Below are 16,645 nucleotides of genomic sequence, written 5' to 3' on the forward strand. Positions count from 1 at the left end.
GGGACCTGGGTGAGGGTTGGAGTTGGATGAGGCATGGGAACCTAGTGAGGGGTGGGAACTGGGTGAGGGGTGGGAGGTGGTGAGGAGTCAAACCTGGGTGAGTGGTGGGTTTAGGGTGAGGGTTGGGAGCTGGGTGAGTGGTGGGAGCTGGCTGACAGGTGAGAGACGGGTGAGTTGGGTAAGGGGTGAAGGGTGTGGGAGGGGCTAGGAGTGGTTGAGGGGTGAGTGGTATTAGCTGTGTGAGGGGTGGGAGTGGCATGAGTGGTTGGATCTGGTGTGGGGTGGAATCAGTGTTTGTGTTGGGACTGGGTTTGTGTTGTGACGGGAGTGGGGTGAGTGGGGTGAGCAGAGTTAGGATTTGAACTTTGGGGAAGGGCTTGCAGTGGGTGAGAGTATGGACTGGGTTGGGTTTGGTAGCGGGGTGAGGGTTGGGAGCTCGTTGAAGATTGGAAGATGGCCGAAGGGTATGAGTGGAGTTGTGGCGTGGGAGCGTGGTGAGGGCTGCAAGTGTGGGGAGGGTAGTGAGTGTGGCGTGGGGTGACTATGGCGGGGGTGGGAGCGGGAGGATGCAGTCGGTCATCTTTCTCCACTCTTCCGCTGAACTAGCCCCATGGTCTCCCCGGCCCACCTCAACCCCTACCTGTTTGGGGGCCCGCAGCAGCTCCTCAGCTGTGACCATAGCTGTGGTAGCTTTGTTGTTCTCTGCGATGGGGTGCAGGGTCATAGACAGCCCAGCCACCACCTGGACAGTCAAGTCTGTCAGGGACACTTTGTCATCCAGCACCGTTACTGTCTTCTCTGCCAAGATGGAGTCGGACAGTGGGGACAACACCTGTGGAAACAGTGGGAGCACAGAAGCGCCATCATGCCCATTTCCAGGTAAAGGAACCCATGTTAAGACTCCCTATGCCCCCGTAGATGGGCCAGAGGTTCTGAACCTAGACCATAAGGAGGCACCCAGGCTTCTGTCACTGTTGTTGGCTCCACACTGAGCCTTTGTGAGCAGCCAAGAAAGTCCTTCCCTGAAACTTTACTTCCATTGGTATATAGAAATAATCACAAAACCATTCCATTTTAAGAAGGAATGAACGGCCCCTTCCCTTTAGGTAATGGACCATTCGTACGGTGCACAACCTAGTTAAGTGTACTTGATGGTCCTGCAGGCTGCATGCATGAAGAGCTGCACACAGACTCGGTGCAGCATGAATTAAATTCTAAGGGAACTATGGATCAACTGGGATGACAGAACTCTATCAGTCCCCTGCCTTCCATCATCACACTGCCTCTTTGCAGAAAGCCACCCTGTCTCATCCTACAAGCCCAGGGTTGGGCTGGAACTGTGCAGGTGAAATGATGGAACATTTACCATGGGGTTAGCATCCGCCAGGACATTCTAGAAGGGTAGTGAAAATCAAGTGGAACTTGAGGGGTGGAAGAAAGCTACTCCTGTTTGTTATCTGACCCAAACCCAACCATCCTATACATTCTTTTGAATGATAAAATATTATAAATTGTATTGAATTAAACACACAAGACAATGAAGTCAAGAAGAGAGAAGGGAAATTCCAGGCTTGCCTTTGCAGCAGCAGTATACAGGGCAAAGGCAAATCTTATGCAAGGGGATAGAAGGCAGTCTGGAGAACTATGTGGGAGGTGGGACTGGGGGGAACATGGGTACAGCCCTTGAGGTGGGCTCCAACGGGTAAGGAAAGACTGTAAATGGAAATGCTGGCCAAGTCCAATTCTTGTTCCCATGTCACCTTGTGGAGCCATCATGAAGACAATGAACTGGTCACAGTGACCTGCCTTACCCCCAGGGAACCCCTAGTCCCAGGAAGAATGCTACCAGCCAAGGACACAGAGTCCAAGTTCCTGCTTCCTACCTGGATGGTGGTCATCCCAACTTCCCGCCCAACCAGGACCCTGCTGTCCTGCAGGGTGGCTATGTGCGGGGACTCCAGCTTCATGAAGTCAGCCACCAGGTGGGTGATGTCAGACTGCCAGTCTGGACTGAGGAGGTGACTCAGCTGGCCCCAGGGCCCAGCACCCTCCGACACAAACTGGGTGAGGACGCGCACCGTGGCATGCTGGAACTGCAGGGCACAACCCCGGCCTCTCTGCTCCTCTTCTTCCTCCTCTTCGCTGTCCCGAGTGGGTCTGTGTGGGAAGAAAGATGCAGTCTCAGACATGGGGGGAAGAAGCATAGAGCACCACAAGAGGGCAGGTGTATGCCTCAGTCTCAGAAGGCGATGCTCAAGACGGGAGTCTCGGGCCCCCACGGGAGGCAGGCATCCATTTCTGGACAATGCAGAGGTTTGAGTGCATTGCCTGGCAAAGAGACAGCTGCCATTTCCTAAGCTCACACAGCCCCATAAGCAGCCACTCTCTGTGTGTGTGTGTGTGTGTGTGTGTGTGTGTGTGTGTGTGTGTGAGAGAGAGAGAGAGAGAGGGGGGGGAGGGAGAGAGAGGGCACGTGTGTGTATGTGGAGCCAAATGACAACCTCAGGTGTCATGCTCAGACATTTTCTGTTTCCTTTGAGACCAAGTCTCATCTAGGTTCAGAACTCACGGATTAGGCTAGGCTGGTTGAATATCAACGCCCCACCCGTCTGCCCATGCCCAGCATTTTCTTTTAATGTATAGTCTAGGGATGGAGCTCAGGTTCTTCTGTTTGCACAGCAAACACTTTATCGACTCATCTCCCTAGGACACTACTCTTCTTGACTCTTCAAAATGAAGGGGTTCTGGGGAACTGTCTGGGAACCACCTGCCAGCCTGTAGGGGAGAAGTGTGAGTGAGATACTGGGCTTTGGTGGCAGCCCTCACTCAGCTGAGATGGGCTTGTTCAGGGAAAACTGTGATCCACACAGGGGAATGGTCTGTGGCTATCTGCAACCAGAAGACCCTGTTCCAAGGTGAACATCATCCTACTCTGCCAGGGGACCTGGAACTGTGACCTTTAAAGAGTATGCTGTGAGGGTTAGGGAGATCATGGCTGTGGGAACACCAGCTTCTACTACATCCTGGGTCCTGCCCTGGTCCTGTCAATGGCATCTGTAAATCCAGTCGGTGCTGTTGTGGCTGAGGACATCTTCTCACCACCCACCGCTCACCTCTTGCTGGCCACGATGGGAACCCGCCAGCCCTTAACCTGGCTGAGTTCTGTGTCAGAGACCTCGATCTGCAGGGGAAGCCGGGGCACCCACACAGTGACATGCAGGGGTGCGCTCAGGTGCTGGTAGGTAAAATTCACCACGGAGTCCACCTTGCCCTTGATCTCTTTGCCATTGACAAAGACATAGTCGCAGTGGTCTGACACCTGCAAAGACAGAGGAGAGAGAGAGAGAGAGAAGATGGAGGTCACGTGGCCATTCAGTTCTTTTAGAGAGAACGCATGCATGTGCATGTGTGCATGCATGTATGTGCATTTGTATGGATATGCATACATATATGTATGTGTGTATATATGTGCATATGTATGTAATGTGTGTATGTGTTATGCATTTTGTGTATGTATATATATGTGTTTATGTGTATATGGATGTGTGCATGTGCATATGTGTATTATATATATGTGTGTCTGTAGGTACATATGGCATGTAAGCACATGCACACACACAAAAAAAACCTGATGTTGGTATCTCCAGTATCATTTTCCACCTTACTTTTGGAACCAGAATTCATTAATTGAGCTAGGCTGGCTGGTCAACAAACCTCTGGGTCCTGTTGTGTTGCCCCCTTCAGTGCTGGGATTACAGGGATGTGCCCCCATACCCAGTTTTCATACGGGTGTAGGGAACCTAAACTTGGGTCCTCATTCTTTCTTGGTGAGCACTTTCTAGACTGAGCCATCTGTTCTGCTTCCAGTTTGATCGACTTTATTGTGAAACACACTTGTTTCCAGCGCAGAGCCCCAGATGATGGAGGAAGGTCATTGGCTAATAAAGGAACTGCCTTGGCCCATTTTATTGGTTAGGACGTAGGTAGGTGGAGTAAACAGAACAGAATGCCGGGAAGAAGAGGAAGTGAGCTCAGAGACTCGACAGCTCTCCTCTCTGGAGCAGACGCCTGAGAGAGACGCCATGCCCTGCTCCCGGGATGAAGCTCCCACCCAGGATGGACATAGGCTAGAATCTTCCCGGTAAGCGCACCTTGGGGTGCTACACACAGATGATTAGAAATAGAAATAAAACATAGAAATTAATATGTGAGAATTAGCCTAGAAGAGAATGGGCCAAGCAGTGTTTAAAAGAATACAGTGTCCGTGTAATTATTTCGGGGTATAAGCTAACCGTGCGGGCGGCTGGGGTGCTGGGGACGCAGCCCTGCTGCCCCTTATTACTACAGATTGGCGCCCTACGTGATGGACTAAACCCACTTAAAAAACCTGAGAAGGCTTAAAAATAAGGGAGAGTTTAACACAGAGTTTTACTGTTTGTTGGTGGCGTGCTGTAGAGAGATTTCCTGATTCGGCAACAGTAGCAGAAAAAACGCTGTGTCATTTTAAAGCGCGACTTCCTGGGGCTGTGCCGCCATTGCGATCTCTGTGTGGCTCCTGCGGGAGACAGAGCTTTTGAATAGAGCATTTGGAGTAAAGTGCTACGATTTGTTTGATGGCAACTAGACTCGTTGTGTTCTCGGGTCTGCTCTGCTTGCTAGAGGCAAGCAAGCGCCTCATCTAAGAGAGGCTTCCTGACTCAGCTTTAGCTGCAAAACCCTGCAGCTCATTAAGAGTTCCTGCCACGAAACACTTAAAGGTGTTGATGAAAAGCTGAATGCATGCTTTTCAATTTTCAGCCGTAGCAGGAAAAAAGCTGCGCCGTTTAAAAATGCCGGCTTTCTGGGCCATCCTGCCAGGGCAAACTCTGACTGTTTGAGGCAGGAGGGCCGGTTACTGAGAGAGGACTTGAGTGTTGTCTGTTGTAGCTCACTTGCTGGCAGGGACCTTGAAATGCCATACAGTTGTTGCAGTAAAAATGGCTACAGCCTGTATATCCGCCATGAGGCTGGAAAGCTAAGGAATGGACTGGATCTAGCTGGCAAAACCACGCCTTTAGTCCTACTGAGATTGCTTGGTAAATTAAAGATTCATGTGGTCAGAAAAAGAGAGATATACAGTAAAGAGAGATTCAAAGACAGAGAAAATTTCTGAATGGTTTAAAGTGTGTTAAAAATATATGCAGGGGCTGGAGAGATGGCTCAGAGGTTAAGAGCATTGCCTGCTCTTCCAAAGGTCCTGAGTTCAATTCCCGGCAACCACATGGTGGCTCACAACCATCTGTAATTAGGTCTGGTGCCCTCTTCTGGCCTGCAGACATACATGCAGACAGAATATTGTATACATAATAAATAAATAAAGTATTAAAAAATTAAAAAAAATATATGCAGACTAAAAGTTGAAGTTTTTAAAGTAAAAAACAAAAAAAGGAAGAGTTGTGTGTGGTAGCACACGCCTTTAATCCCAGTGCCTAGAAGGCAGAGACAAACAGATCTCTGTGACTTCAAGGTGTCGTAGTGTACACCTTTAATCCCGAATGCCTGGGAGGCAGAGACAGGCGGATCTCTGAGAGTTCAAAGACAGCCTGGTCTACAGAGTTACTTCAGGTCAAAGATACAGAGAACCTGTTTCAAAAAGCAAAAAGTTAAAAGTAAAAATAAACGAAATAGAGGTTAAAACAAAGCTGCACAAAGATGGAAAATACACAGAGAATTTTGATACTGTATCCTATTATGCTCTCTTTAAATTATTTAAATGCTGAGGAAGGAGCAACAGATGCTAAAAGATATTTATTTATAAATGCTGCTGAACTAATCCAACATAGATATTTTGATGTCTTGACTTTGAAATTTGGATCTAAGGACATGATGCTTTGGAAAGGAGTTTCTTAATTTGTTTTCACAGAGGATGAGACGCTGTTCATTTCTTCTATTCCGATTTGGTATGATGGACCACGCCCTCCAGAAGGGTTGCAGTGAACATCTTCAGAAAATTGCTTCGCTCAACTGCCAACTGAGATGAAACTAGCACACAGGTTATACCATGAAAGACCTAATTAACGACGCCCCCATTCAGCAGGAAGCAGTTTGGAGAGAAAAAACTGCGTCCATGTTCCCAAATATGGTTTATAAACGTTCTTTCACATTTAAAGGGGGATATGATATAGGTATGAATAATTTGCATTAGTATAGATTTTGCTTTATTGATAGAGATTTATGGTCAATTTTGTTATATGTATAAGTGTTTCTGATTTTGATTAAGGTATTGTGATTGTGTAGTTCATTTAAATATGTACTGTATAATTAAGAAATATAGGTTGTTAATGGATAATCATTGATAATAGTAAAGCTTGTAGTCATGTTAATTAGATTTTCTAGATATATAGAGATATATTTTAGATAGACATTCTTCATGTCTTTCAAAGATTACAGAATAGGACATTTAATGTTTTAATAACTGAGGACTTTTCATGACAATGAGACACTCTGCTCCTGGCAGCACCAATGTACTTCAAGAGGAAGATGGGCATCAAAGAGGCTCGTTATTGAGTTTGGTAGCCATTTGGGCAAGAAACTGCTCTTGCCTGGACTATTGCATAAACTGGACACAGAGAACCCGCAGAGAGAGGACTACTGAACTTGCCTAAGGTGAGATGATCTTTCGGGGTTCCTGATTCATGAAAGAGTCTGCGAGACATTCTGCAGGCCACAACAGATAGTGACTGAACTGACTTTGAATTTTCCTGCTTTATGGAAATGTCTGCTGGATACCATGGGCCTGAAGGCTGAAGATGGATGCCCCAACGGTACAGAGGAACTTTGGGTGACTGTCCAGGCAGCGAGATGTCTCTGTCATTTCTAGAGTTTTAAAAGTTGCTTTTTTCTTGTTTGCTTAGGTAGTATTGTATCTTTCTGGAGTCTTTGATGGAGTTAAGAATAGTTAGTTATAGTTATAGTTTTCCTTTGTTATGATAAAGATTATTGTAACTTTTACTTGATAACTGTTTCGTTATATGTAATTTTGCTATGTTAAAGTTAAAGCCTTCCTCTTTTTTTTCACTCTTTTTTTTAATTTATTTAATTTTTAAAGATTTCTGTCTCTTCCCCGAGGGAAATGATGGAGGAAGGTCATTGGCTAATAAAGGAACTGCCTTGGCCCATTTTAATGGTTAGGACGTAGGTAGGTGGAGTAAACAGAACAGAATGCCAGGAAGAAGAGGAAGTGAGCTCAGAGACTTGACAGCTCTCCTCTCTGGAGCAGACGCCTGAGAGAGACGCCATGCCCTGCTCCCGGGATGAAGCTCCCACCCAGGATGGACATAGGCTAGAATCTTCCCGGTAAGCGCACCTTGGGGTGCTACACACAGATGATTAGAAATAGAAATAAAACATAGAAATTAATATGTGAGAATTAGCCTAGAAGAGAATGGGCCAAGCAGTGTTTAAAAGAATACAGTGTCCGTGTAATTATTTTGGGGCATAAGCTAGCCGTGTGGGCGGCTGGGGTGCTGGGGACGCAGCCCTGCTGCCCCTTATTACTACACCCAAATAACGATTCAGTGTCATTGGCTTAACGGGAAACCAAACCTAGAGAATAAGAGTGTGAAAGCAGACCCGGGAATGCAGCGAAAGAGAGAAGCCAGGGGAAAGGTGCACTGGCTGCTACTGGGTGCCTCGTGAAAGCATCCATAATTGCCCATTTATGGGCAAGAGGCATGCTATTTTCCAGCTTCCAGTTCTCAGGCTGAGGTCGCCTTTGCTGAGAAAGAAAGCAGAGAACAAATGGAAGTAAGAGCTTTCAAGCTCCCGGTGAACTTGAATCTGCAGAAAACTGTGGCTGAGGCTGAAGTCTGTGTGTGTATGTGGGGGCCTCCAGGAGCACGATGCAAGCTGATGTCTGCTCAGAAGGTAAGCGGCTCCCTCCCCAGATGGCCGAGGGGCCTGGCAGCTGCCCAGTACATGCCTTCTCACAGTCTCTGCACCCCACCCCACAGTTCCATTGGTCATCCATGGTTCTCAGACTTTGGTCTAGGGACACACTTCCATCCAAGTTTGCCTGGCCTGAGCATGTCAAAAGTTTCTGGGATGCTGATCCACCCAGGACCTCTGGGATCTTCACATTTGTATTATCACTGTTCTCATGAGAGTGGGGTGGGATATCATGGGTAACTTCCTACCTTTGCCTGGGTCTGCTCTCTTTCCTTTGCTTTCCCTCCCCTTTCTTTCCATTTCTGCTTTTAGAAGCCTTGTCCTCAAGATGGGTGAAGGGTGGGAGTGGGGTAAGGTGTGGGAGAGGGATGAAGGGTGGGAGTGGGGTGAGGAATGAGATGAGGAGCAAGAGGTGTGAGTGGGGCGAGTGGTGGGATTGGGGCTAGGGGTGGGAGTGGGGTAAGAGGTAGGAACAGGGTGAGGGGTGGGGGTGGGAGAGGGGTAAGGGATGGGGGAGAAGCAAGAAGTAGGGGTGGGGTGAGTGGTTAAAGTGGGGTGAGGGGTGGTACAGCCAAAACAATTGAGAGAAAGCGAGACCCTAAGATGAGGTAGAAGCAACTGTGGCGCATACATAAGAATTTAATCTGAAAAGTTCCAGCAAGTTCTTAACCTTTCTAGGTCCATTGACTACAATGAGAATCTACTTAGAGATGATTTGTACTGGCAAGTTGCATACAGGTACAGTCCGGCAACCATTTCTGAGCTAATGGTGTTACCCACATGACACCACACTGAGCTCCAACTGTCATTTGCATATCTATCTCCTACTAGACAGTGTCCTCTGGAAAGAGCAGAGCCCCACCAAGGGTATCTGGACCTCACCACATAACAACCTGTACTGAGCAGGTGATCAGTCACCCTGCTCTTTCTGCAGAAGGACCAGGTATGGCTACTCTGGGCCCCACTTTTATCTCTTCTGTTTGCGGGGCAGATGGTGAGGGCTGGGCAGAGAGAATTCTCTCCATCTGCTGGGGACTGGCATGGAGCAGTTGGGAGGGGCCACGGGAAGGGGTCTTTTCACTCACCGGTCAAGAGTGGTTTAAAACGGCTTCCACACTGTGTGAGGATGGGAAGCAGTTTCAGTCATTGTCCCAGACTTATCATTAGCATGTAAATGCTGTCCCGGATCGGGGAACATATTAGCATAATAGCCAAGCATAGAGTCTATCACTAATCACATCTTTAATCAATGTTGTAATTTACAGACCATTGACTTTCCTCGTTTATTACCTTTCTGAGCTCGGGTGGGTGGGAACCTTGCCTCTCCAGAATATATAAATGATTAGGAGGGACACCAAAGGTACAACGGTGCTACACATGATAGAGCCATCGTCTCTTCTGTTCCTGATGGTGTCACTGGTGTCTGGGGAAGTCTCCGGATGAATTAATCATGTCCTAAGCGGCTGGCAGTGGGGACGAGGGTACCACACAAAATGAACAGGTTCTTTTACAAAAAGAAACTGATCCCTGCAGGAATGTTTCCAGCTCATTGGCTGTGTTTCTCAGAATCTTTTCATCTCCGTTAGTGGGCTGTGCACAAGAACCGAATGCTTGGTGGGCAATCGGGCCAGCATTAGGCACCTGTCCACAGAGACCTGGAGGGAAAGAGCTAGGTTGGGGGGTACATAGCCAATTGTCTTATTTTGATGTCCCTCAGGGGTTGGTATTTTCTGAGGATACTACCTGCCTCCTGGGGGAGACCCTGTGAGTCAGTTTTCATGGAGAAAGCATAGGTGCCCACTGCCAACCGTTGATGTCTAGGGAACTCTCATCTAGCCACTAGGGACTTTAAGGGTTTGTCGACACACAGCTTGTGGTATCCATCCCAGCCTCTGACTTTTGAAGACTGTGGTGGGACCACACTCATGTATCTCACAGGGTCTTATGTGATGCTAGGCTGGGACCCCTCTGAGAATCACTCCTTCAAATGATACAGCTATGCATCTTCTATCCCTATTGTGCCCATCGTCGCTCTAATTACTAATCACAATACTTTAAATGCCATCTCTAATAGCAGCCGATCTTCAAATATCCAACTGTTTTCTTCCGCATCTCTGCTCGAGGTAGGCTCACAAACCTTAGCCCTCTTCAGCCTTCTTGTCAAAATAAGATTACATAATGTACATTTCAAATGCAGCAGATCCAATAATCAGACTCCTGGCCTACTTCCTTTCTATTTTGGTGACTACCACTGTGTATGAGTGGAATTCAGGCCCAGGGAAATCAAAATTGCCTCCTGGACATCCCTGAACTCATGAGCCAGCTCTGTACATATAGAATGTCAACGGCTTCCATGCAACCAGATCTCATTTCCCACTTGCAATATGTCCTCCCCCCCACCAGTGCTGCAGAAACCTCACGGGAGCTTGGCATACAGACAGTATCCTATTTTGCAGATGAGAACCCCGAGGCCTGCTGAGGAGGGCAGCTTGCCCACAGCAGAGAGGACGAATTCCATTTATAGCCATGAGTTCAGAGCTCACCTAGACTGCTCCAACCCTGCACGTTAACAGACTCTGACATGAGACGGTGGCCTTGACCCAGCTGGCCTTCCTGCCACATGGCTCTCTGTGTCGTTTCCATTGCTGAGGTGGCAGGAAAGGCAGGCACGGAGAGGAGCCGCTGACTGGCAAGTGGGGTGTGGACTTCAGCCAGGCCCGCAGCATGCCGGAACCCTTCCTCAGGCTGCCCTGGCCCTTGTCCATTTGGTCTACCCCAGGCCAGTCTGCTTGGACAGGCTGTGCCTTTCTGAGCTCAGGCAGGGGACAGATGGTCAGGAAAATGGAGTGTGAGCCGAAGGAAGGAACTTGGTGAAGATCTGGGCAGGGTTGGAGGAGACCAGAGGGAGGAGATGGTGTCTGCCAGAGCTACAGTGTGTTGGGAGGTTGAGTGAGCTTTAAGACATGCTCAGAATTTACTTCATTCCAGAACATGGTTATGGCCTTTGGACATGGGGACTTTGCAAATGCCATTAGTTAAGGAAGATACCACTGTGGCTTACACATGACCTAGATCTTCAATTTGTACCCCAGGACAAGCTTTAATTTGGTTTTTTTTTAATCCTAGACTCTGTAAAAGCCCTTAACTGATGGTCAGACTCATTGCTACAGCCTGTTACTATTCCTACCGCTATTCCTATGTTCTCTTTGTCTTCTCTGTCCCAGCTTCTGGCCCCTTCTGGAAATCATGGTGGTCATGATTGGGGGGTGGGGGGAACACTACAGTTGGAAGATACTGTGGAAGAGGCCAAGGTTGCATGTCAATACTCTGAAAGGCTCAGTGACAGTCCTTCATGCCAAAGGATGGGTACACCTTAAATGTCAACTGTACTAACACTGAGAAACTGAGTTTGAATAAAATACCTATGCTTTCAAGTCAAGCGCTTTACTAACCTATCTATCTCTTCTGCCCACACACCTATCTTTTTTAACCCTGGAGGCTTGTCTTTGTCACATGGGTCTTGGGAGCTCTATAGATGAGTCATGGATACTGAGACTCAGAGTGGCTGGGTTCCCTGCAGTCACTCAGAAGGCAAGTGACCAATCAGAGGTGTGCTCAGGGTCTGTCTCTGTCTGTCTCCAGCCTCCACACTAAGCTGCAACATTGGACACTTTCAGGACATGAGCAACACCTCACAGAACACTGGGCATGTGCCTTAACTTTTGCCCTGCTGACTAGAGCTGTCAGATGTGTCTTGTAGGGTGCTTATGAGCATCTTCTGCATCCCTAGATGTCAGAGGTCCCAATCCTACATATCACAGTCTAACTGTCTCAGATATTGCCAGGTATTCTCTGGGGAGAGATGACATCTGGCAGAGCCATAGTTCCGGGGCCACTGAGTAGTAGTGATGCTCTATCCCTGAAACTTTGTGAAATAGTAATAAGTTCAGTAAAGTTTGGTATTAACAGGATCCCTGGGACAAGCCAAGGCTTGTCAGACAACCAAGGAACCCTTGGACAAACAAACCCCAGAGAATTGCTCCTGTGTCCTGGAGCCTGAGCAGGGATCTGGTTACATAGGGGTCAAGTTACCCTTTCATCCCATGCCACAAATTTGCAGCTAGGTCCCTGGGATCCTCTCACTGAGTTTATGCCTGGAGATTATGACAGGCCACACTGGAAATATCACAGAGTCTTCCCTTAAATACCAAATCATTAGCCCATCATTGCTGGTGTCTAGCGATCTATGGACATAGGAGCTCCTGGAAAAGACATGCTAGGCTATAGACTGAGGCAGCACCCTTAGGGAGGCCATCATGGGCATTGTGGATCAGGTACAGACAGCCCTGCACAAGCTGGCACTTAGTGTTTGTTACATTTGCCCCCATTTTAATAGGCTCAACCGTCCCTTTCCAGGAGGTCATCTTGTTCAAAGTCACCCCAACCCAATACTGTTTAGCACAATGCCTGGATAGTATTTCTGCATCTTTTGCTGTTGGTTTCCTCCATCAATGGCAGGTTCGTGAGGGTGGGTCCTCAACTGTTTTATTTCCTGTCACCTTTGTCTCAGGACAGCAATCAGTCTTCACCGAGTGAGTTAGCCTGTGATTTATGAAGACACCAACTGTGTACTGTCAACGCTTGTATGATTCAAGGATCAAGAAGAACAACTTCAGGCACATGATCCATGCCATGTCCCCAGCTATGAGACAGCTTTATTTTAAAGGTAGGGGACTAGATACTTTGTGATGCCACCAAGACACTGGCAATACAGATACAGCATCTATATCTTCCACAACCCTTGTTCTGGGTATCTGTGGGCTAGCTGCTCACTGCGCTTCTCCAGTGTCCTGACCCTTCATCTTCCGAAGGTACCTCAAGGTAGAAAAGAGGTCTTCACGGACAGATGCTGAGGCACTGATGAAGCTACATATGGGGCAGAGAGAGGATAGATCCTTCAGCCTTGGAAGCCTTTTTACCAGGCCTGCTGGCTTGCTTTCATGGCCCAGCATTTCCAGGCAGAGAGATTCACAGTGTACTGCCAGGAATCTGGGCAAATGACTGCAAGAAGCCACTGTTAATACAAAAGAAATCAGGGCTGAAAAGCCCTTGTGTATGTTGAGTATATTTAGACATATTTATGTATAAGTGTGTGCATGTGCTTAAGGTCATGTACACGTGGAAGAAGCCACAAAAAAAAAAAAGAACCTGGGACACTGTTATACAGAATATCTGGGGTCCAGAGAGACTGGCTCCAGAGTTTGTGTGTATGCTATATGTGTGTGCATATATATCTGTGATTATATTCTATGTATACATGGGTGGTTTATGTGTGTATGTCTATGAAAATATTATTTGTGTGTGCATGGATGATGTGTGTATGTGTTTGTGAATATACTGTGTGTGAGTGTTTGGATTATGTGTATACATGCACGTCTGTCAATGAACTATGTATGTGTATGTGTGCATGTCTGTGAGTAGATTGTGTGTGTGTGTGTGTGTGTGCGTGCGCATGCGTATAGCACATGAGAGTAGAAAGGGGACGAAGAGGGAGGAAGAGATCTAAAGGGAGGGGAACAAGAGAAGGTGGTGAAATTTGTGTGACAAAAAGGAGGGCAACTTGGAGTGGAGAAGAGGACCAGCCAGGGCATAGGTGGATGGATGGGAAGAGAGTGGGGAAGGGATTGGATAAGAATAGGCATAGTGACACATAATAGCACCATACACATGAAAATATATAATATATATGAGAATATATATGGAAACCCATTACCTTTTATAGTAACTAAAAATAATTCGAAAGAATCAAAAATAATTCTAAAGTTCATGGGGGCTGAAGAGATAGTTTTTTTTTTAAAAATATTTATTTATTTAATTATGTATACAATATTCTGTCTGTGGTGTAGGCCAGAAGAGGGCACCAGACCTCATTACAGATGGTTGTGAGCCACCATGTGGTTGCTGGGAATTGAACTCAGGACCTTTGGAAGAGCAGGCAATGCTCTTAACCTCTGAGCCATCTCTCCAGCCCCTGAAGAGATAGTTTTGAGGGAACTAGCTGCTCTTATGACCAGAGTTTGTTTTCCAGCGTCCACATGGAGACTTGCAACCATCCGTAAACTCCAGCTCCAGGAGATCCAACACTCCCTTCTAGCCTCTCTGAGCACACACACACGAACACACATACACACACACACACACACACAGAGCTAAAAATAAAATCTCTCATACTAAAAAGTCTCATACTAAAAATAATATGGATGGCCTGATGTCATTCTTACAAATGTGTGCCCATTTGTATAAAAGAAACACTGGTTTGTACATGTTAGACCTGAGAACAGCCATCCTCCCCACAGGGCCAAGTTGACAGATTGGACAGATTGAGTGACCCAGACAGGAGCCATTAGGGAGTGGTAGCCATTGGCTGATTGGCAGGTATCTGTTTAGGGGACACTTCCTAGAGTGCTTGGATGGGGGAACATGGATCAGTGTGTCGTATCTGTTTGGACTCTCCCAAGATGCCAGAGAACTCCCAAACTTGTGGTCAGTTACTGCCCATTACATAAGGCCAGAGTTTCCCAGAGCCAGGGTTCCTCCCCCAAGATACCACTAGCTACATACTCATGTATCACGAACCCTATCTACACCCATTTATGAGATGGCATTCAAGATATGGGTTTAGGAAACTACTGGAATGGTGGCTGCTCTGTACTGGACCCAGGAACCCCATTTTGTCACACAAAGCCATGACAATGAAAACATCTAGACCCAACCTCTTGCACATGCGGCAGAATGGGCACTGGTTCCATGTACACTCCCCGCTTCGCCCCACAGTGTGCCAAGTTGCACATAGGAGCTCTTCAGAACTGGTGACCTCAGACTAGAGCCAGAATCCCAGGGATGAGGCTAGGAGATGAACCTAAGCCCTGGAAAAGAGCACGGTCCTGAGGATATGAGCCCAAGACCCAGAGGGAGGAGCTAGGTTCTGCAGATGGGGCTGATTGCAGGGACTCACTCCTACACTAAAGCTGCCTGCTCTACACCCCTCTTGCTGATTGGACACTCTGCTCTGCTGGGTCAACAGCCAGGGGATGACCACCTCCTGCTTCATTTCAGGAGGCAATTTTCATTTTGAACACACTTATTTCCCTAAAGATACTGATTGCATCCCTGGAAAGATCAGCAACGGGCTCCATGCCATTACCCCTTATGTGAAGTTAAAGGTTGCTCTCTGTGTAACCAACCACGGTGGCATTTATTTCTGGATTTGCTTCCCACCTGGCTTTCTTAGGCTGAGAGGTAGCTTCTCTGCCTCTAGGAAATTAAGCGGATGTGGAATGGTCCTCCCAACAAGTGGCTGCCAACCGAGATCCTGTGTTGTTCCATCAACATCTCCCATGCCCCACCTACTACCAGCCCAGCTCAGTGGCAACCTCTGCCCCCTGCTTCTTTGAATTCAGCTCAGAGAAGATTTAGGTCTCCTGCACTGCATGGTGAGTATAGTGAATAAGGGTAATTAATTTGAAAGTTTCTAAAGGAAGAGATAAGTAACAGTGGTGTGAGCGAATGCACGTGTTCTCAGTCTCTCAGAGGAATTTCTTGAGGTAGATTTAAAAAAATGTTCTTTATGGTAAATAGATTTAAGCTTAATTTGATAAATAAATGCAAGAAGGGGGAAGAAGGAGAGAAAAAAGAATGAAGAAAGGAAGAAAGAAGGGAGAAAGGAAGGAAGGAGGGAGCAGGAAGAAAGGATAGAAGTGATTGAGATATCTGAAAAATACAATTGCACGGTGCAGAATGAAGAAGTGGGGGCGGAATGGTGAATAAAGCCACTGCCAGTGTGGGAACCTGAACCCCATTTGAGCCTCTCACTTCAGTATACACTTTCCCAGGGTCTGAAAGGCTGGAACAGATCCCCGGCAGGCCCACGTACCTTGATGACATCCTCATCCATGGCCTTGCACTCCACCAGCTCTGAGATGTCCCTTACTGTGCTGTTCTCCTCCACCGACACCACCCTGACAGGCATGGCCACCGTCTTCCCCGTGAGGATGGCTGTGTTCAGGAGTTCCGTGTCCTGCCAGAGAACCAGACACATCAAGTCAAGGGACAGTGTCCATCCAGTTGGTACCGGGCGATACTTAGGCACGCTCCTGAGGTGAGCGTTGGGTTGCTCCTGTTAGACACACCGTGGGACCGTCCTTAGGAACTACATCAGAAAAACATTCTTTGGAACAGAGTCCTAAGAGTGCTTGACTTTTGGCTTGCATGTGACTATCTTCCTTGCTTCCAATAACAATAAAGAACACATATTCTTTATTTAGTATTGCAGAGACCCGGTAGAGATGTACAGCAGCTGGGTGGCAAGTAACAGAAACCAATTTTGAGTATTCCGGGAAGAAAGGTACCAAATTGGGTTGACTAATGCCTGTCTCTACCTGCAAAAAAGATGCTCAGAGCCTGGGAGCATGGCATCTCAAATGGTATGATGGCTAATCTCATTTGTCAACTCGACAGCCTGGGAAGAGAGGAAAGCTCAACTGAAAACTTGCCTCCGCCAAATCTACCTGTGGGGTATTCTCTTGATGGATGACTGATGTGGGAGGGGCCTAGCCCACTATGGATGGTGCTTGCCGCTGGGCAGATGCTCTCAAGGTATTTATGAAAGCGGGCTGAGCAGGTCAGGGAGAACAAGCCAGTAAGCAGCACTCCTCCAAGG

At 47.4% G+C, this 16,645-nt stretch overlaps 1 protein-coding gene across 2 annotated transcripts in view; it reads right to left on the minus strand.

Moving 5' to 3' along the window:
- Tmem132c (transmembrane protein 132C) overlaps nt 1-16,645 on the minus strand; it is a 310,009-nt gene that overhangs the window by 10,688 nt on the left and 282,676 nt on the right. The window contains exons 5-8 of one of the 2 annotated variants that reach the window (XM_041649352.1): nt 15,860-16,003; nt 3,114-3,319; nt 2,079-2,157; nt 641-832 (exon numbers count right to left, since the gene is read on the minus strand). In XM_041649352.1, coding sequence (XP_041505286.1) covers nt 641-832; nt 2,079-2,157; nt 3,114-3,319; nt 15,860-16,003 — 621 coding nt within the window. Of the gene's footprint in view, nt 1-640; nt 833-1,883; nt 2,158-3,113; nt 3,320-15,859; nt 16,004-16,645 lie in introns of both variants that reach the window. The other variant, XM_041649351.1, reaches the window with a different exon arrangement.

Source organism: Microtus oregoni, unplaced genomic scaffold (assembly GCF_018167655.1).
Source record: "Microtus oregoni isolate MIOR12 unplaced genomic scaffold, Mior012 000003F_ref0000135, whole genome shotgun sequence".
NCBI lineage: Eukaryota > Metazoa > Chordata > Mammalia > Rodentia > Cricetidae > Microtus > Microtus oregoni.